The sequence below is a fragment of the Melozone crissalis genome, unplaced genomic scaffold (genome assembly GCF_028551555.1).
Source record: "Melozone crissalis strain CALT ecotype California unplaced genomic scaffold, PUWL_Pcris_2 ptg000013l_1, whole genome shotgun sequence".
NCBI classification, from domain to species: Eukaryota; Metazoa; Chordata; class Aves; order Passeriformes; family Passerellidae; genus Melozone; species Melozone crissalis.
The window spans coordinates 43,872,274-43,893,677 of NW_026535791.1; the positions used below are offsets into that span (position 1 = coordinate 43,872,274).

A 21,404-nucleotide genomic window follows, 5' to 3' on the forward strand; every position below is an offset into this window, starting at 1 on the left:
TGGGAAGCAAATTTTCATGAATGTTCTGGAGAAAACATTTTCCTCCAGAATTCTCCATAAGCTCCAAGTTTCTTATGGCTGGTGGATGGCGCTTTGCCTAGGAGTATTGCATTGTTATAGTCTAGACAAGAGGTGACAAAAGCATAAATAATGGAGGGCAATAAATTGCACTAGTGTGAGACAGAATCAGCTGGAGGTGATACAAAGTATTACTCATAGGTTCTGCTTTGCAGAAGCTTAGCACTGAAGAGGAATCCAGGAATGTAGCATATGTAATAATAGTTCCATGATGGAAGCACTATGAAATACCCATCACTGTTGAGGCCATTTACAGTATTTTGGTGGTGGATTCTGCACTGATTTGGATCAAACTAAGGGAATTTGCACTGCACATTTAGTTCCTATGGAGACTATATTGACAAGGATGGGATACTAGTTACCTAATTGCTGATATTTGTGTGGAGGATAGTAGTCTGATACGTTTACAGTTACTGGAGAAAGTTAAACATTTCTGGGATGTAATTTATCAGATTTTTTTTAGATATCTATGATGGTTCTCTAGTACCATCATACCTATTTCTCTGTGGTGTAGAATTCTCTGTACAGACAAAGAGAATTCCCACCTCATGTCTGTATGGCTATTATCTTCTCCAAAGGTTCTTCTTGGCTGGCAGAGTGTTAATTTAGGAGCAGGGTATGCCATGGACCACTCCATGTAGAAGAATGATTTTCCCATTCATAAGTGTCTTGGGTATTTACAGAATACCCATTGGCACTATACTCTGCTTAAATGCCAGAATTACTCTTCCAATCAGTAGTATCTTCTAGCCCAAAACATGTTAGCATTAAAAACAAGGAGAAAATGTGTTGTTTCCTTATATGTCAAATTGCATGACCATACCAGCACTCTTCTTTCAGGCTAGGAGGCAGCTCCTAACAATTCTTAGAACTGGCCATGCCCCAAGTTTGCCTGCTAATCCCAGAGACAGTAGGTGTCCAAAAGCCCACTGTGCTTCTGAAAGTCCTTACATGATTTAGCTACAACCAGATGGTCTTGGCCTGACATTTGTCGTAATTGTTTTCCAAATGCTGCATTAATCACCCTCTTGCCTATGGGATGTAATCTCTGTTTTTCTAGTTTTAGCTACCCATTGTATGAAGCTGTTGACAAAACACAAATTGAATCTCCATGAATACAACCACACAAATCTGAAAAATCTGAATTTTTCATTCTTTGAATTCCTCCCCTTTCCTTCCAATGACTGAAAAAACTATAGACAACATAACAGTAAGAAATGTTTATGGAAGTGAAGGTAGATGATAAAAATCTCAGTGATTTTCTCTTGTTTAACAAAGTTTCTCAATCACTAAATCTGAGAGAGAATGAGTTTCTTACTGCTGTCCAGTTTTTCTTGATGAAGGTTGGCTAGCAAGTAATTTTTACAGGAAAATACATTATGTTAAAAAAAATCTTTCCTACTTCAGGGGGCTGTTTTGTAGTGGAATTTTCTCACTCTTTTTGTGTGCAGTCATGAGAACATAGCTTGCATAGTCCAGGCATATTAGAGAATTATTTTTTCTTTAGGATATAGAAATTGAAAAACCTTTTCCATAAATGCAGTGGTTGCTTCCAAAGGGATTTCTCATTTGCCACCTTTAATATCTGACGAGCTTTAGAAACCAGGATAGTCCATCTAGCCTTTCCTGGAAAGCTGAAAATCTTTAGCGGAACTGGGTGCTTCACGCATTCTGTGTAGCTTTTTTGTCGTTTCTCTTTACCTTTCTTACTGCTTTTTAAAAATTTCTAATTGGTAACTAAGGAGAGAGCCAGTATGAGCAGATGTAGAACTCAGTACATAGGGAGTGAGTGCCCCACTTTAAATCCTATAAAAGACAGAATAACTCATCCCTAGAGACAAGTACTACTTCTCTACTTCTCTCTAACCATATACCTACACTGATATTTTCTCTGAAAAATCTCAGGAAAAAAAGGAATCATCTCAGTTTCTGAGTAAAGGGTTCTTAATAAAGGACTTAAGGTTATTAAGCCCCTGGGGAGGTCAAAAGGTTAGAGGAAGGGAAATCTTGGTGCTTTCTTATCTCAAGGCTTGCTCTTATGGGCAAGTTCTAGCAAAATAAATTAGGATTATGTTAGCCAACTTGTACAAATTTATAGCATTCTAGCTGCTTCTCTCGATCTTTACATAGACACTAGAGTGCACTTCAGAGTGAAATAAACTTGCACTTAAAAATAATAAGTAAATAAGGGGGTGTGATGGTATAAGTGCTGCACATACAGATTTACTTAGTGACAGTTCAGTAGCAGCCTTATTGACTGGTTTGAAGCAAAATGGAGTTTTTCCGTGGTGAAATAGTGCCCACACAATGAGTGGCTTAAGTATCCTGGCTTGAGGGGTCTGCAGTTTCATGCTGCTTGAAGGGAAATTCTTTACAGGTTCCCAATCTCACATTTCAAGTTAGTGGAACATCTGGCTGTGTGGCAACAGTCTCTGTCAGCCTGAGAAATGGGCTCCTTGTCACAGAGCATATATGGCATGGAAGGTAAAAAAGAAAAAAAAACCCAAAATCAAAATTAAATTAAAGAAAAGGATTTTTAAAATTAAAGAATTTATCTTCAAGAAGATAAAGAATTTATCTTCTCAATACTTGGCAGCTATTACAGGAGTTTTATTTATAGCTTCTGCAGTCTTATGAAAGATAAAAGAAGGTTAATGGAATAAGTATTAACTGTTGTTTCTTCTTTGTGTCATAAATATAAAGTGGAGTACAGGATAGTGCAGTCTGACTTTCATAAATTGCATTGCTGTGTTACCAAAGTTGTTTGTGTCTTTGCCCTTAATAAGAAACTGGATAGAAAAAACGATCAAGGCCATCAGTTTTTAGTGCTGAAACTGAAAATTATCCCACAACAATGTCTCTCAGGTTATAATGTTCACAGGAAAAGGTTCTCAATTGGAAGGAGCTGAGTGGGTGGAGAGAACAGCATGTTCCCAGAGAGGCACGCACTGCGCAGCTGAAGCAGTGTGAACCTCAGCCATAGCATAACGATTGAACCGCGCTTCATTATTTCTTTAAACTCTTTCATTCTTGCTGCATAATGTGTAAGACTGCACTTGAGAAAATGTTTAAAGGTGCTCAGGCTTGTTTTTTGTTGTTGCTGTCAGGTTTCCCTTGGTATAAACTGAAATAACACCATTTGTATCAAAAGAATTGCATTTGATTTGGTTAAATGAGATTCTAGTCTTGTTCCTACTTTCCCTTTTCCTCCTTTTTCTCAGGGGCAAGGACAATTAAATGGATGTGTTACAATAAAACCTGTATAGGGAGCAAGAGATAGCTATTATTATAGAGACTAAAAAGAACCACACTATCAGTGTAATGCTAATAAATAAACTGCTGCATTAGGAAACAGCTTTTGCTATGTTGAATAAACAAAATATGTTTAAATGGAAGAAAGAGCAATGAGGAATCCAGAGATATGGTATGCAGGGATAACTGTATTGTACATGAAATGAATTCTCTGCTTAACCATAGGGTTTTTATACAGGGAATAAAATTATATTCAGTTCAGGATCTTTGAGGTCTTATATCTCAAGACATATTTTCAGAGCAGAAACCTAAAGTAGGTGTGATTATTAAAGAAAATGTATCCTTTTAAAAAAAAACTCTGCTTATAAGGGAGTTGGAACAACTAAGTGGCACATTTTGTAAAGCTGAAGTAATTGCAACATCTCTTTCCCTGTCAAGGGATGTTACCTGTTATGACAAGAAGCAGCTCAGATTTCGGTCTAGCATTCAAATGTCCAGCATCTATAGTGAAAATATTGTCCCTGTGGCAAATCCAAACTTTTCTTATGCTTTTCCTGAGAGTGGCCATGTCCAAATGTGGCACCAGCTCTGCTTGAGGCTGGTTTTGCTGCTGAAGGCTCTAGAGAAAATGAGCCACAGAAATGTTTTTCTTACAATTGATTTAAATCTTAAATGTTGGTAAAGTGTGGAAAAGCTTACTGCTGTGTCATCTTGAGCAATGTTTTTTCAGCCTGGGGTTAGCAGTGTGTAGCAAGAAGCCTGCAGAAGATCATGAAGGCAGAGGTTGCTCTGTCTGACTGGGCACTGCCCTCACACAGGCCTCATCCTGGGGTGTGCACTCCATCATACCTCCCCAGTGGAGAGAAGGACAAGAGCTCTTCAGTGTGGTGCTCCATTCTGGTTCTTGAGGCATCATCTTAAATTAACACACTGTGATATCCACATGGCCCCTTCCTCCCTTCCTGAGCAGTGAGCAGTTTGGCACAGTCTGCTTCTCCTCTTGATCCAGGGCCTGGATCTCTGCTTAGTAGGTGTTGCCGTTCAGTTTGGGCCCTCAGTGTAGACTGCTTCTGATAGAGACAAACCTATAATCAGTTGAATTAAATTCACATTATAGGGATCTGCATTTCCACTGGGAAAATACACAGAAGCTTGCAGAGCAGAAGAAAGTGGGAACTAGTGGGCAGAAGTGATGGAAGAGGTTAGAACTGCACTGGCCCAAAGCACTTGCATGAAATTGCAGGAAGCAGCCTTGGGAGGTGAAATGAACTTAATTTGCTTGTAGCCAATTACTATGCAACAAAAGGGCCAAGGCGACCAGTGGCCTCCCTAATTCTTTGAGCTGTCCTGTCGGTTCTGTAATACAAATCAGTGAACTAGGCAGGTCCTGAAAGGAAAAGGCAGCAGGGCTGTGGTATTCTCTTGGAAGCTGTGTGCCTCAAGGAGCAGCTGCCTACACAGCAGTGAACGTGATGTTGCTCAACCTCTTTCCTGCCACATGACACAGAGGAACATGTATCCCACCAAATAATGCTAATGAAGGAGACTCTCCAGTCATTCACCATCAGCCTCAGGACCTGGGCTGCAGGGCTCTATTCAAGTTGCACGGCAGAAGTGAACTGCAGTGTGTCCTTTCTGTCTGCAAATGTGCTATGATCCACTCTACATCCATGGCCTGAATTTTTTGCCAGGAGGAGCCAGAGTGCAGTGGAGGAGTTGCATCCTTGGGCACAGAGTTAGAGCAGTGACCAGGTGAGCAGACACAGCCAGGACTGAGAAACTCCTGTTTCCTGGATTTCAGACAAAGCCTATACGTGTTTCAAATGGAGTTGAAAAAACCTCTGATGCATAATACTGTAGTGATAGAGCTATCACCATGTACTGTGTGTGGTCTGCTTTCAACTCCTCCAACTGCTTTTTGACAGCTAAAACATGTTTGGAAATTGCAGTGGATAGTGAGGGTGGATTTTTCTTTGTTTGTAAAGCTAGCTACATTAAAAGCAATCGTGTGCCAAACTCACCCCATAAAATACAAGATTATTCTCAGGAAGTATTTTGAAATAATTTCTTTGTTTGTTAAAGGCCTGAATAATTAACTTACATGCTAGTGATTTATCATTTGCTATTAGGAAAATCTAATTTGTTACACTGGAGAACCGAAACAAACTGAGCCACAAGTATGTAACTTGTACTGTATGGTGTGGATTATTTTGGAAGCATAATGAAAAACTTTTCAATGAATACATAATGAAGGAATAAATAGATAGCTGTTAGAGTGGCATTTGTCTGCCTGATGAATCATCCAGACACTAAATGTCCACGGTCTTTAGGAATGAAAAAATATGTTGTACGTATTTTTGTATATAGCCTGTACAACAGGCTTTTATACAGCCTGTCATTAGAGGGGTGGGATTCCACAGCTGTTTCACAGCTCTGCTTTCTGTTTCCTTTTTGATTTCTCTATATCTAACTGCCAGGATTGTTTTCTAGTATTATTTGGCTTGGTTGGATTCTTCACTGAGGAAGTATTCATCTAAAATATATCATTTGGAAAAACTCATTCTGTGTAAACCAGGAATTGATCACTGCAGCAGATGGTGATAGGAACAAGTGTTGCAGTAGGTGACGGTCCCCTGCTTTTCATACTGCATGCTGCATTGTCCTGTCATGCAGAGAAGAAGGCACAGACTCCACAGTGGTTTTGACACTAGGCTGGAATTTGGGTTCATGTCTCCGCTCTGCAGCAAATGGCCCTGAGCTTAAGCAAGGCTTTAATGCTGTCTGTACCTCATCTCTGTGTGTAAAACAAAACCAGTAGTGCTCTGTAGGTGTGGTCTTCTGGGTACATTTCAGGTGTCAGTAACTGGTACTCTGTAGATGTGGCATTTTGGCTGGAAAATACTTAATTTGAAGTTTGTGTCGGAAATGACATGAAAAATTTCTGGATTGTTTATTTCCTACTCAGATTTCAAGTGAAGACCAAATTATTTGGTTGATTTCATCAGGCAGAGCTGGAGAATAGTCTTCAGGGATGCACTGAATTACTGCAGAGTCTTAACTGCCTTTCAGAGAGAATGTGATGATAAGGGAGACAGTGCATTGTGTTACATTTCTAATTATGTTATCTGCATCCTCCATTAGATACTACCATTCAATTAAGACTACACTTTATCTCCTGGTAATAATGGAGATTATTACTGAGAAAGCACAGCATAATATAAAATCAGATCACCTGAAAAAAAGTCACCATGTCCCTCTCCCTCTTTCTAAGCCACTTTTAACATATGCAACATTTGTCCCTCTTTTTTTTTTTACTGATAGCCAAACGCTTAGCAATGTACCAAGAACCTGATTCAGAAGAAGAAGAGGCAGCCCCAAAAGGAGGAACTCTGTCCCAGCGGGACAGTATCTGCAGCCATCAGAGCATCAAAGTGATTCACAGGAGCCAGAGCGCCAAAACCCACCGGCGCACGGGGAGCAGAGCTGAAGCAAAAAGAGCCAGCATACTCTCAAAGCACACTGCATTCAGTAGCCCAATGGTAAGTCATGAGAACTAAATGCACAGTGTCCTGTATCTTGTAATAGAACCGTGTCTTGGAAAGGAAAAGGCAAAGAAATCCATAGCACATTGTGTGACTATAGATTTCATCTTGGTGTTTTCCTTCTGTAGTCACAGCTGTTTGTACAAAACCAATGAAGTGTTGGCATAGATCTTATCAAAATGCCTTGTCTGCACAAACAAGCTGAAGGTAAAGACAATCTGAAAACGTTGGTTTGAGTTATCATTTGAGTTTGGAAAGAAAATGTATGTCTTCCTTTTATCTACAGAAGCTCAGAATAGCATTGAGGTCAAGGACTTGAATTGTTTGCATATGCAAATTATTTTCTATTTTGTCAGAGAATTTTAAAACTATCAAGTGCTGGGGTGGACACCATGTATTACAATTCTTAGACACTGTTGACATACACCATAGCATTACTTTTAGTGTGTTTCAGTAGTTATCAGTCGACTGCATGTGTTGTATTTTGAAAACTAAACGTCTTTACATTTCAAAATGTTGGCTACTTTATGTCCTTACAACTTCATTTGGTTTATTTTATACTGCTGTGACTCTGTGTAAGTTTTACATCAGCTAAAAGGTAATAAGAGGAGAGAGGAGCCAAGTTGTGTCTATTCAGGGATTTTGCATTGTTGCATTGTTGACAAAAATTCACCCTTAAAGCAAATTACAAATATAAACAAAGAAAGATGCTTTTTGCACTGGTGAATTTCTTGATTTCATTCAAGAAGAGTAAGCTCTTTTGATAAAATTCCAAGCTGCAGATTTTATACATGGAGTTCTTTGGTTGCTCATATTCATCAGCTGCTGAGCATCAAGAGATAATATTCTACTGAGAAAAAAGGCTTAGATCAGTTTATCTTTTAATCTTTTGTATCCTTGCCTCCCTCTGTGTTACAAAATACTGGAGTTTGCTCTGACAAGAATTATATTAAATAAGTGGAAAATACCGATTAAATAGACTTGAAAGGGCTCAATATTTCAGTGTAAAAAACCCTCATGAATTAATTTCAAATGTGTGGATGGTTGTTGTTCTCTAAGAAACAATTGAAGATGGTTTTATTTTCTTGTGCTGATGTAAAGCCAAACTTTAAATGTCATTGCTGTCTATTTTTTCCACACCTCTGGTCTCTGCAGTGTGCCATACTTTAGTATTAGATAATAAATGTCTTGAATTAAACAGGAAAGAGGGAGGAAAATTAGGATGTAACTCTCCTCCTTTCCACTACCTCCAAAGTAGGTAAATATTGCTGCTATAAATATTTCACATCATTTCTACCAGTAGGCTCATTGTTAACTGTTTATTGTCTAGAATGGGTGTGTTACAGTTCTCTCCGCCTCTACTCTGTGGTGTAAGGCCACCCCAAAACTCTTGATATTGACACTGCTTTGGATGCTTTAATGTTGCTGCTTTAATTTGGATGCTTTGCATGTTGCTGCTTTGGAAATGTAGAAGCACAGATATTAATCACTGGTATTTGTTACTAGGAGAAGGACATCACACCTGACCCTAGGTTGTTAGAAAAGGTGAATGAATGTGCAAAGCATCTGGAGGTCATGAGGAGCCACGAGCAGCCGTTATCCCATCTGAGTCCAGAACTGTGTGACGTTTTCGACTTCTTCATAGCTTTGACTATTTGTAACACGGTCGTGGTTACTGCACCTAATCAGCCCCGACAGAAGGTAAGTTAAAGAAAAAGGAGAAGAGAGTTCAGGCTTCTTTTGCCTTGATACTAAATTATCAAATTATTATATTTGCCTTGATACTAAATTGTCAAATTAATTATTGCCAATTACTAAATTATCCCTGGCAAGCTAGGGAAATGAAAACCTCCTGTTCTACTGAGAAACAGCTAGGGTGGTGATGACTTATAGAACTGAGTGAGTTTAATAATGCATTAGCTGAATGGAGTGTGTCAGCTATTTCACTTGCCTCCATGACAAGATATTCTTTCATTGACAATATCAAGATACCTCTGAAACTCTCCAGATTTCTTGTAATTTATTCATTTAATAAGCATAAATATGTAAGCATGTGTGGAAACTAATTTGTAAATGTGCAAAACTTACCAGAAAGGGATATAAGCTGTCAGTGAATAAATATTTCATATATATGGATTAAATTAAGAAAATGATGAGACCCTTTTTAAAAGTTTAAAAAGAGAAATATACCTGAAAAACATCACTTAAAACTTTCAAATTATGTAAAAGATGCATCTTAAGCTCATTATGAGAAATAATGATCGTTAGGGCTTAAATTGGCCTTTAACTAGTGTAATTGATGAATGAGACTTTCAAGAATGCGTTCCCAAGATGATCTGTAAGACAAAACTATAATGGAATGTAATATTAAAGCTCGCCAGCAGCTGGAATTTCCATTCTGGAGAAAATTCTGTGCTTTGCTTCTGTTCCAGATTGGAATAAAAAGTGAACTAGTCTGCAAAATGATGTGGCTTTGTGCCAAGGAAACATTTGGAGAATGCTCAGTTTGGCTGTTTCAGGAATGCTACACTGTTATACAATAATGTAATATATATTACTATGAATATGCTATTACTAGGGTTGCTACTGTATCTTTAGAACAGATTTGTGTGAACTGAGATGAATGGTAAGTCTGAAGCAAAATGCTTCAATGCTGAAAGCGACAGGGGAAATTACTTGTCGCAACATGTGTCTTTTCAGAATATTCTCAACGTTGGCATATTCTCATTAAACTTTACTTCTGATACCACCCTGCTCAATAGAAAAATTCTGCATAAACTTTTCTTTCACTACCTTCTCTGAATATGAATGAAGGATGACAAGTTCATACTAATGGTAGCTTCTAGTATGCACTGCTGATGGTGATGGTGCAACATTGGTAGACTATCCGTTCGTTGTAGCTGAAGAGGTGAAAGAAGAAAAAACTGTTTTAATACAAACATATGTGCTTTCACACACAGGTATAATTCTGAAGTTCTAGTGAGTTTTTTGTTGTTGTTATATCAGTGTTGCCCATTTACTTTCGTTTCTCAAAATACAAATACCATTACTTTTTGTCCTCAAAGAAATTATACTCTTTAGCTGGAGATGCTTAGACTGACTATCAGTGTCAGAATTCTCGTTCAACTTTTCTTTGGCATTTGTTCATTGGTGGCTTTTCTTCGTCTCAAGGTTAGAGACCGATTTGAACTAAAATCTCCAGTAAAAACCATTGAAGACTTCATACGAAGATTCACTCCAAGTCGCTTGACCTCCGGATCTAACAGCAGCAGTTCCTCTAGTCTAGCTACAAGCAAATCAATGCACAGATTTGGTCTGAGCACGCTTTCATCTACATCTACGGATAGCACTTTATTAAAACTGGAAGAGAAGCTGGCATACTCTGCACAGATGAATAACAATGGCTACAGCTCCCAGCAAGGCAGGACAGCTTTGGGGGGCGCACCTGAGGAAGGGGAACTCCGTTATGAAGCAGAGAGTCCGGATGAAGCTGCTCTCGTCTATGCAGCAAGGGCATATAACTGTTCTCTGGTTGGAAGGCTGTCTGACCAGGTATCAGTGGAGCTACCTCACCTGGGAACCTTAAACTTTGAAGTGTTACATACGTTGGGCTTTGACTCCGTCAGGAAGAGGATGTCAGTAGTGGTCAGGCATCCTCTCACAGATGAAATAAATGTTTACACTAAAGGAGCAGATTCAGTTGTCATGGATCTTCTTCTCCCCTGCTCTTCAGGTACACCTCTTACTTACCTTTTGGGGGGTTGGGAGCCACTCAGTTGCTGAAGAACTCATAATATCTTAATGCCTTGTCTAGCAAGTAGATTTGCATGCTTTTAATTTTGTAGAATGGCAACCATTACTCTTCTTTTATAATACTTTGTAATTATTGCAGATTTTCTATAACAAATTACTGGTTCCTTACTTCACAAGAATGAAGATAATTTCTGTAGAAGGTCTTCTACTTGCAAGCTTTATTTTAAAGGAATTTCTTACAACTCAGACAAAGCAATTTACATTTCTTTAGAAAAACCTGCCTGACAACGCTTGGACAGTTTAATATTTTATATGAAACTGAAGTACTTTTTATTCCTATTTCCCTTTGTTTCATTTGTGAGTCCTTACATCCATTTGCTGAAATATGTTGCATTAAGCAGCACATTTTTTCGTGTTTAACTATGCTGCCAAAGGGCAGTGTGAATCTATCAGCCATCAAAACAGAAAGGTTGTGCAAAAGACGGAGAGATGCTGTTCAGACAAGAAATCTTGGCTTCAAATACATAATTGACTAGCAAGAAACAGACATGTAGCTGTGAACATGGAATTTCCCTAAAGCATGGAGAATTCTTCAGCACCCGAATGTCCTAGGAAGCAGGGACAACTTTAAATAGCTAATTGTAATCAGTTGGTTTCAAGAAGAATTCTGTAAGTTTTCAGAAGTTAAAGGAAACTCATGGGTTTCACTTTGCATTAATCAGTTTGCATCTAATTTACTGTATTTTCAACTCTGAATTTCATGCAGTGTTTAAAGATTACTCCAATATGAATGGACAGAGCCCCAAAGTGCTAAAGGTACTTCCCATGTTTCACTAAAGCTTTGACTTTGTGGTTATTTTGACATTAGTTGGAGTAAACAATTGTGAAAGGCTTACACTGTGTAATTTTAGTTTAACGAAACACAGAAAAAATGTTGGCATTAGTTTTCTGGTTTCAGCCATATAAATCAAAGCTGAGCCAAAAAAAATTAAGAACAACTTGTCCTTAACTAACAACAAAATATTCATGAATAATTTTCTATTAAAGATCTGATGTTACAGAAGGCATGTAGATCATGTATGGAAACTTCTTTCCTTCCAAACTATTAATGGAGAATCTTTAGCACTGAAAATTTCTAATACCAAGAAAATAATTATTGGAAATGAGTTTCTCAGAATGAGAACTGAACATTTAGAAAAGAAAAAATATTTTATGCCAGATCTTAAATTTTTTGCCGCCATATAACAGACTGTGTTCAAAGCTACAATGTCTATTCACAGTAGACTCAATGGATTAAAGAATTTTCAGAGAAATTTCAGGCAAGTCTAGGACCCACCTAGGTAAAAACCATAAGGCCAGTTAGAAAATTTAAAAATGGTGACATCATCAAAGGTGATATATGCCAGAGAAGAAGCAGAGTTCCTGAAAGTCACTGTGGCAATGAGCAGTGTCTGTAGCTGGGCAAATACAGATTCCACCATCATAACAGGGAAGCAAATTGAAAGTGGTTCTGAAATCGTGCAGGAAGTCTTTTGTTTTGATTTGGGTTTTTTGTTTGTTTGGGGTTTCTTTAGCCCAAATTGAACTCTTGAGTTCTGGTGTGCTTTGCTTTTGCAAGCAATGTAAAGTGCAGCCACTAGAACACCATAAGCAGTTCCCCTTGTTTTTTCTAGTCCTCTTAAGCCCCTGCTGGCTTCAGTAATTCTGTATGTTTCAGCAGATCTGTCTGTAAAGCATTTGACATTTCTCTTGAGTATCTTTCACGCCTGGATCTGAATTTGCTGTCTCTGCCTGAAGTATCCTAGTGTCAATGGATGTAGAGGGAGCCTAAAAAGATTTATGCTGTGGCTGTTATCTGTATTGTGGGATCTGTCATTGGTTTTATCCAGTTCACTGGTGATGGTGGAACATGTGTGTGAGAGGAGATGTAATGCTACAAGAATTCAGTCATTTATCATTTTAAGGAAATGACTAAAAAGTGAATGCACACGACAGCTAATCCCACAACTTGGTCTTTGCTCTCTTAGTGCTTTAGGGACATGTGAACTGTACACTAGTTAAGCATGTGTCTTGAAACTTCTACCCTTAGACTGAAGGACCAAGGCAGCACCGTGTCTGTAATCTTCCAGCTCAAACACCACATGGCATGAAACAAAGATTCCTATTTGGAAGAATAAGTATTTTAGAATATGATGAGAGAAACAGCTGAAATCAGAAGCAGAAGTATTATGTTTTAGCTTCCTTGTGTCTTACAGAAAAGTATAAATTGTCATGAGCCTCAAAATTTAAAAATATTATGAATTGACTCCATTTGCTCTGCCTGTATATCTAGTTAAGACTGTGGAACCTAGTGTATTCTGATAGCAAACAGATATTTCCAAAAGCCTTGAAGTGATTCCCAAGAGTGTATTGTTTTCACTTTATCTCGACAGTCACCATGTTCATAAATAAGAAAGTTACTGTTTGAGTCAATACCCAGCTCGCACAGGAGCTGTGAACATAAATCATTGAGAAAACAATGACTGCACTGGCTTGCTGCAGCTGGAGATTATGGAAGGAAATGAAGAAGCAGAAGGCTACTAGCTCTCTATCATTCTTCTGGAGGGGACTTCTTGCTGTTTTTTTACTGACATGGGGCATGTGGTCACACTGCTCAGAGCTAAAAAAGAGCATCTCCGCAACTGGGTTTTGTCTGCATGATATCCCTTCCCTCCTCCTAACTTCTGAGCACAAGATAAATCTCAGGGTAGGACTGATAAGGCATATGAACAGCTGTAAAGGGCTTTAGCTGTCATTGGTATGCTGGAAATGAGAACTTGCACAGAAAATGGTATAGACATCTCTTGTTGTAGAGAGTTGCTGTCTTTGTTCATTGAAGGAGGTATGAGTATTTAACATTATCATCACTGCATTAGCACCTGTGGTATTTAGATCTGAAATGATTAACACCACTTAACCTTAAAGGGATAGGAACAGCTTTTGATGTGTTTAAGCACCTATTGAAGTTTGCATCATTTGAAGCCAGCGAGCCACTGAAACAGCCACTCCCATAACATAATTTCATGTGGGATATGCAAAAAATATTGCATTTTTCTCTAGAATGTTAATGTATCACAATAAATTGGGAAGAATTCTTGCCTGCTTTATTGTTCTAAAGTTTAAAAAAACCTCACTAATACAAGAAGCCTCAAAGAAGTTTTGCTTCAATACTTCTCCCAGGAAAAAAAACCCCTTACATTATACAGCAAAGTCACATGTACCAAAAAGGTTATAATGCACTAAGAGAAAAATAGCAAAATGAAACTGTGTTAGGCTGCTGGTTCCTCATATGCCTGTTTCCATATATAGTGTAAGAAAGGGCTTTCCAATTGCAAATAATACTTGTAGGCATGTCCTTCTGGAATAATATATCTGTATTGTCCCTTTGAGACAATCAACTGTGATAGCATAGGTAGTATTAATAGGTAGATGGACAGGCCTATGAGAATATTCCTACCAGTCAGTGTTCACCACATGACTTTAATCAGATGGAGCTGAAATGAACATATGCAGGAATTACCACAATCTTTACAGAGTCCCTTAGGAACAACTATGTATCTATACTCTCGGATTTGCAGACCTAGAGAGAACAGAAAAGTCTTTAAAGTAGAGACATTAGCTGTACAGTGAGTTAAATGTTCTGATACATGGTTGAGATAAATGGAACAAAAACCAAATATTTGGATTCCAAACTCACAGTTCCCTTATTTCTACAAAATCAATACATGTATGAGTTTGTCCTGGAGCGTGTGGAAGCCCAATTATGCAGTCTGCTGCTGTATAAATATGAAAGTGCTGAATGCTATGTAACTTTATAGACAGATATACGTATGCAGTTAACATATAGCAAGATCAGTATGAGTGCACACTGGGTAAATGGGCACTGAAAATTATAAACAGTAAGATACTTAGGCATTCAAAATATATATACCTGTATTAAGTGCTTAGTATAGTGGCACAGTGCCCACAGGCTCTCAGTATGAGAGCACATCAGCACATTCAGTGCTGTACGTAGTAAGTCTCTTGAGGTGCCCAGACTTTGGGGGGAGGAGCGGTCACCTGACTCAGGGACTGGTTACTGTGCAGGTACCAGTAACTCAAATAGTGAACTTAGGAACAGCTCCAGTTACAGAATTATATCCTGAAGTGATTCTACATCCCCCAAAAATATTCAAACTTTAGTAAAAAAAAGGGTATCACATCAGGGAGTAGGGAAACCTGCCAGAAGATACCAGTCATTCTCACTCAATGGCTCCAATCTAAAAATTTACCCCCTTGTATGTTTACTGAAGTGCTAACTTTGAAATTCATATTATTAAGGATTACTACTACAGTACCTTTTTCATGAACTTGTCTCAATCCTGGATGATAAAAAGGATGCATTATCACTTGTTTTTAATTTTTGGAGACATTATTTCATGTAATAAGATGGAACAAAATGTGCTGCCATCATATTTAGTACTCTGTGTTGATCACAGGGTGAGCACACTACACCAGTCCCAGCTAAAGAGAGAAAAGAAACAGATGCTCAGTCTTCATTTTGAGTAGTTACACATGGCTTTATGTGAAGGGTAAAGCTAAGTGGAAGTCTTGCTGATGCATCCAAGGTAGAAGCTAGCTGTGAGGTCTGCAAGTACAAATTCTGCTCTAAATGAAATCACAGTCACACCCAGAACTTCTTGCAAGATTTAGGCTGATAGGAAGCATCAGTACAGCAGTAACAGACAAAAGGACCTTCATGCACTTAGATATTCAAAACAGAGCACTGTTTCCATTTCTTTCCAGATATTAGCCTTGGTGGAAGACTGAGTGCTATTTTTAAGTGTTGTTTTTCTACACATGATGAGCTGTGGAGAAGCAGAAAAAACATTTGCTAGTAGCGTATTTGAAATCATACTTCTATTTCTGACAGTATTGTTTGCTGTGAAGATTATCGTGATTTCTTAAAATACTCAGGTGAAAGAAATACTTGAGTAGAAAAAAGGTCTTTCTCACATACATTCACAGTGACTTTTTAAAAGAAGAAAAACAGAAAAGAGAACAAAAAGATTAAAAGAAAAAAACAAACAACTTGAGTTTCCCAGGAAATATCAACACATCTTTAAAAGTATCAGTTATAAAGTGCTGGTACAGTAAGCACTGTATACAAGTTTTTATTCTCTGAGGCAATTCAGCTGTTGTTATTTTTCAACAAGTAATTTATGGTTTTATTCTTATCTAGATGACCCTCGGGGCAAACATCAAAAAAAAATACGAAGCAAAACCCAGAATTACCTTAATCTTTATGCTGTAGATGGGCTGCGGACTCTCTGTATTGCAAAAAGAGTAAGTAAATGCAGGCTTTTACTTAGCTTTTAAGGAGAGTCTTTACAAAGATTACTGAAGGTATTTATTATTTTGTTGTTCTTGATTCCTAACTTCTTTTTCATTTTATTCAGTAAAGTATGAATGCCTTTGCATTGTGTTGACTGTGCCCTCACATACTCTTTGTAACAGGTTCTCAGCAAGGAAGAGTATGGCTGTTGGTTAAAAACTCATTTAGAAGCAGAATCCTCTATTGAAAATCGTGAAGAACTTCTGTTTCAGTCAGCACTGCGGTTAGAGAAGAATCTGCATCTGCTAGGTAATGAAATGAGAGCTGGACATGAAATTAAAATGTGATAAAAATTCTGAAAGCTTGGCTATGAAATCCGTTCTTTCCCTTAAATTGTTTCTGACAGTATAGAAATTGGCTTTTGTGGGACTTTATCATGGCTGTCATGTGCAGCACCACAAAGGAATAAGATATAATTAACATAAATGACATACCCTGTTTTCCTGCTCCTCCTCATTTTATCACTAGTGAAGTAAGTGTAGTAATAGCAGGGATGAATTTGACACAAATCCTAAATGGGAACTGCTGCTTTAAAGAAGAGGAGCACTTGGCCCAAGGTGTCTACAGAATTTCATTAGTTCAGTGCTGCTTCAAGGTGTCGGAGACTTCCCTAACTCCAGGGGCACCAGAGACACACAAAGCAAAGCTCACAAACTGCATCTGTGAGAGGCATCAACTTTTATATACATCAGGTTCAGCACATGCACTCAGGGCCTGTGTATTCTGTGGCAAGGGGTTGCAGTTAAAACCAGTGTATGTAAAAAAGTATTGCAAGAGCTAAATCATACTCTTTTGAGTTGAGATGTTGAAAGATGTTCACCAATTGCCAGCATGGATCTGGGAGATAGATCCACCTCGCCCAACTTCTAATGCATCTACTGCAGATCTCTAAGGCTCGACATATAGATGAGAAGACAAAAAGAGAAGACAAAAAAGTGTAGTTCATTTGGTCTGACTTAGATATCTGCTTGAGGATTTGATGAATCATGGCCTCAAAGTGTCTGGTTTGGTTCTCTTCTCTGACTTAAAGGGGGGCATCAGTTACCTAATTCAGACCAGAGTAATCAAGATCCCACCATGGATGTACCTGTTGGCTCTGGCTGCAGTCTGAGATTAAAAAAAAAAGAAAAAAAAAAAAAAAGAAAAAAAAAAAAGAAGGAAAAAAGAAAAAAAGTGAGCTCTGGCCAGTAGTAAACGATCAGTTCAGTCATTCCCTAAGAACCTCGTACTGTGGTTTGTAACTTGCAATGATCAGTCATCGTTAGGTTGTGGGAGTAAAAATTCAGTATGGAATATATTTTTCTTTATTTGGATAACAATAACTTTCCCAACATTTCCCTAAGAATGTGTTTTCATGTAAATGGCTGGTGCTCAGACTTAAGGGGACTTCTGTTGTTAATTCTTTTTTTCAAGGAAGAATCATAGAAGAAATAATTAGCTGAGAAAAGTTTGTTTTGTTTTTCCTGTTGTTCCAGATAACTTGTATGTCTGTCACTTCCTCATTTGCTAGTGGCAGGGCTTGCATTTCCTCACATTGAAGTCTCTCTGACACTCAGTGGAACACTGATGTACCAGTGGTGACATTGAGCTTGGTCCTCAGTGCCTTTTTGCCACTTCTCATATATATGAAAATCTTGTCTCAGTCAATTGATTTATGTAAGCTTAAAACAGATACCCAATGTCTTGTAACAGGTAGAAAGATGCATTGGAAGCATGAAAATGCACATTTTACTGTCACGTCATGGTCAACAGATTTATGATTTATTCTCTGCTATATCTCATTTGGGCACCAGCATCTTTCTGCAAGAGCCAAGAGCAGCAACAAGGCACTAAAAGGTTTATGCTTGCAGTCTAATCTGCTGTTGCCAATCTGCAGTCCTGCTATTAGTCCCTTTCAAAAGAGAAATTTCTAGTGACCCACTCTCTTCTTGCTGAGAAAAGGCAGTTAAGACCTTTAGGAACTGAAATTATCTCCAAGAATCAATGCTTCTCTAGCAACATTCAGGAGAAATAATATAGATACAGAGCATAGAGACAATAAGCCTTGGGAACCTCTGGAACTAGGAGTGGCATCTGGTGGCTTTTGACATTTTGAGTTCTGGATTGTTATTTACAACTGTTTACCACAGCTACTTTCCTTTTGTCCTCCTCAATACCCCCCAAAAGTTGCCTAAATCTTGCAACCATTGGCAGTTTAGCTGTCTCCCAGTAAAAGTGGCTGCTGGTCTGGTTGTTTTGTGGGGTTTTTGGTTTTGTTTTTTTTTGGTTTTTTTTTTATATTCTAAGCTTAAAATTCAAGGGCAGCCCTAAATGTTCATTTAATATGGAATGTTTTACTTTTTTTGTGTGCTTAGGTGCAACTGGCATAGAGGACCGTTTGCAGGATGGTGTTCCAGAAACCATCGCGAGCTTGCGCAAAGCCGGGTTGCAGATCTGGGTTCTTACTGGAGACAAGCAAGAAACAGCTGTTAATATTGCATATGCCTGCAAGCTACTAGATCATGATGAAGAAATTATCACTTTGAATGCTGAATCACCAGTAAGCAGATCCAATATACAAGTTGACTAATTAACTAGTTTACTAGTTTTGCTATATTTTCAACTTGTACAATTAAAAGTTTGATGGCTTTTTTCCTTTTCCTTTTTTTTTCTTTTTTTTTTTTTATTTGCTTCTTTTCCTGCTTCAGCTATAATTTTCAGGTAGGACATGTCTTTGAATACTTTTCAGTGAATCATGCTTCTAAACCATAGCCTCATGTATCATTACCTTACTGAAAACATATAACTGTGTGCAGTGAACTCCACCATGAATGAAAATATGCCATAGCAGCATAAATCACTTTCTTCAGTATGCATTCTCAAAACATCCCTACTTCTGTGTATTGGCACTAATGGGTCTAAAAGTACCCTGTTATTAAGTACATGTTGAGAAAGAAAGCAATTAATAACCTGTTGAGAAATTGTGCTTTATTTTATGCCACTGAAATGTAGTATTTAGATAACTCAGTCATTCATGTTTTCTCAGGTGGCTTTTTCTCTGAAGATAGAAGCAATATTTAAATTTTGACGCTAACAGTGAGAGGCAGAAAACCACATCTACAATAATGCCTTGCTTCCTAACAGACCTTTTCTAATCCTTCTGAATTACTGATCTTTCCTGTGCTCAACTTGTTGCAAGCAGTCACAAAGAGTTTACTGATATGGTCTAACATACAAGGAACCAGACTGATAGTGCTGTAGTCCTTTTATGGGGTGATAAAATTGGACTTCAGATCAGCAGAGGAGAGGTAGGCCATCAGTATTCAGCTCCAATTTCTTTCAAAAAGGAAGAAAAGATAACAGCAATTTCCATTCTTGGGTGTATCAACTGAACTGGTAAATTAATTTTCCATGGTTTTTCTTTTTAGTCATACTTTGCTGTAAGACCAATAGCATTTCTTTTAAATGTTCTTATATTCTCAATAACATCTTCTAGTTGAGTATGGCTAGGAGAGAGATTTCAGCTTAAATAACCTTTAATTGGCCTTTAACAATGCATAACTCTTTGATCTGAGTTGTGGGTGTATACATGGTGTTCATCATCATAATGGAGTTCATCACCATACTTAACTTGGTACCGATTATATATCATTTCTCAGCACTGTTATTCTGAGAAGGAGCTAAAAGAAATTTAGCATACAAAAGTACATGTTAAAGAAGAATTAGATTTTAAGCCTTTCTACTCTTTACTTTTGTTATATCTTCTGCAAGAGTTAAGTGTGTTCAGAACAAGTAGAAGATTATCAGAAATTAAAACTTTACCAGCACAGCAAATAATACATTCCCCATATTAGTTATGCCTAAACATACAGCAAACAGAAGCCTTTCAATACATGTTCTTTCCCTCAAGCATTTTTATTTTGAATTTCTTTTCAGGAGACTTGTGCTGTCTTGCTGGAGCAGTGTCTGCAATGCGTAGAGTCTAAATTTTCAAACAACACGATAGACGGAGCTACTGGAAACATGACTGTTGGGTTCACCCCTCTCTATCCACCTTCTTCCCCTGTGCTTTCCAGCTTGGGCCTAGTTATCGATGGAAGGACTCTAGCATATGCCCTGGAACCCACACTAGAAGATAAATTTCTTGCACTAGCCAAGCGATGCCGTTCAGTCCTGTGCTGTCGCTCTACTCCACTCCAAAAGAGCATGGTAGTGAAACTAGTCAGAGACAAACTCAAAGCAATGACCTTGGCAATAGGTAAATACCTCTGTTTATACTAGTCTGCCTTGATATATACTGTGTCTTGAAAATTTTGATTTTTTTTTTGACATGCAACAGGACCCTCCCAGCTGCCTCACAAATGAAGCAGCCTTCCAGTTTTGTCTGAAAACATGTTGAACAATTCTAATATATTTATTCTAACATACTTACTCAAAACTAGGATAAAGCTCTGGAGTAGTATTTGGGATTTCTTCCTTCAGAAGTTAGGTAATCAGGACCTAGTTATGCGAAGAGGTTTTGACATGTGTAAACACAGCTGTGAAGAACTGGGTTATCTTATGCTGTGCAAAACACCATTTTGCAATCACTGTATTGCACCCAAAAATACTGTGCTCAGTGCTGTTTCACCCAATCATGCCTAAACTCAAGGTTCTGTCTTTATCATCACAAGGCAGCCATAAGCACAGGCTATTACTTGGCCTTGTCATTATAGAGAGTGGATTTACAACTGGTATCATAACAACACTTACACTTCCCACCTAATCACTCAACTGGCAAAGGGGAGATTTTGGCAGTCCATCTCTCTTAAGTTTGACAGGATCTTCCCTGTTTCTATGATTTTTACACAAGTCAATCAGCTCTTCTTACCCTAGCTCAAGTTTAGGTTCATGTTTCATTTGAAGATATGCTTTCAGCATATACTGTCACAAATACACTTGTTTTCATCTGTCTGTGTTGGTTAATTATATCTGGAACACACATGGGTGGGACCTGCCCATGAGAAACCCTAAGTACATATAAAAATTGTACATCAACATCACCAAATATGTGCTGATTATCACAATCTTCATGCTGAATGTATTATATCTTGCTCAAATATTCCTCCCTCCCACTGAATTTATATCTTTGGCTATCTGACTGTTAATAATTTTCATATGTTGTAAAAAACATCTGACTCATAAACTTGAATTATCCAGAATGCTTAAAAACACTAGTGGAGACTGGGCAGCTTGTATATTCTTTCTTTCTGAGCATCTTGAGCCTATGAGTTGAGCTTAAGCTCCTGCTCTGGCTTAAAGCCTAGCTGTATGCATCCTCCCTTTTAACTAACACAAGCTAATTTGGGTTGTGGCCTGGAGAAAAGGAGACTCAGGGGTGGCCTTTT

The 21,404-nt window shown here is 38.1% G+C and overlaps 1 protein-coding gene across 1 annotated transcript in view; it reads left to right on the forward strand.

Annotated features, from left to right (window-relative positions):
* The window catches only part of ATP10A (ATPase phospholipid transporting 10A (putative)), a 109,352-nt gene that overhangs the window by 73,965 nt on the left and 13,983 nt on the right, over positions 1-21,404 (forward strand). Inside the window, exons 8-14 of the mRNA XM_054272323.1 lie at positions 6,652-6,869; positions 8,379-8,573; positions 10,044-10,605; positions 15,886-15,989; positions 16,161-16,287; positions 18,393-18,577; positions 19,954-20,275. Of these exons, the coding sequence (XP_054128298.1) occupies positions 6,652-6,869; positions 8,379-8,573; positions 10,044-10,605; positions 15,886-15,989; positions 16,161-16,287; positions 18,393-18,577; positions 19,954-20,275 (1,713 nt within the window). The remainder of the gene's footprint in view (positions 1-6,651; positions 6,870-8,378; positions 8,574-10,043; positions 10,606-15,885; positions 15,990-16,160; positions 16,288-18,392; positions 18,578-19,953; positions 20,276-21,404) is intronic.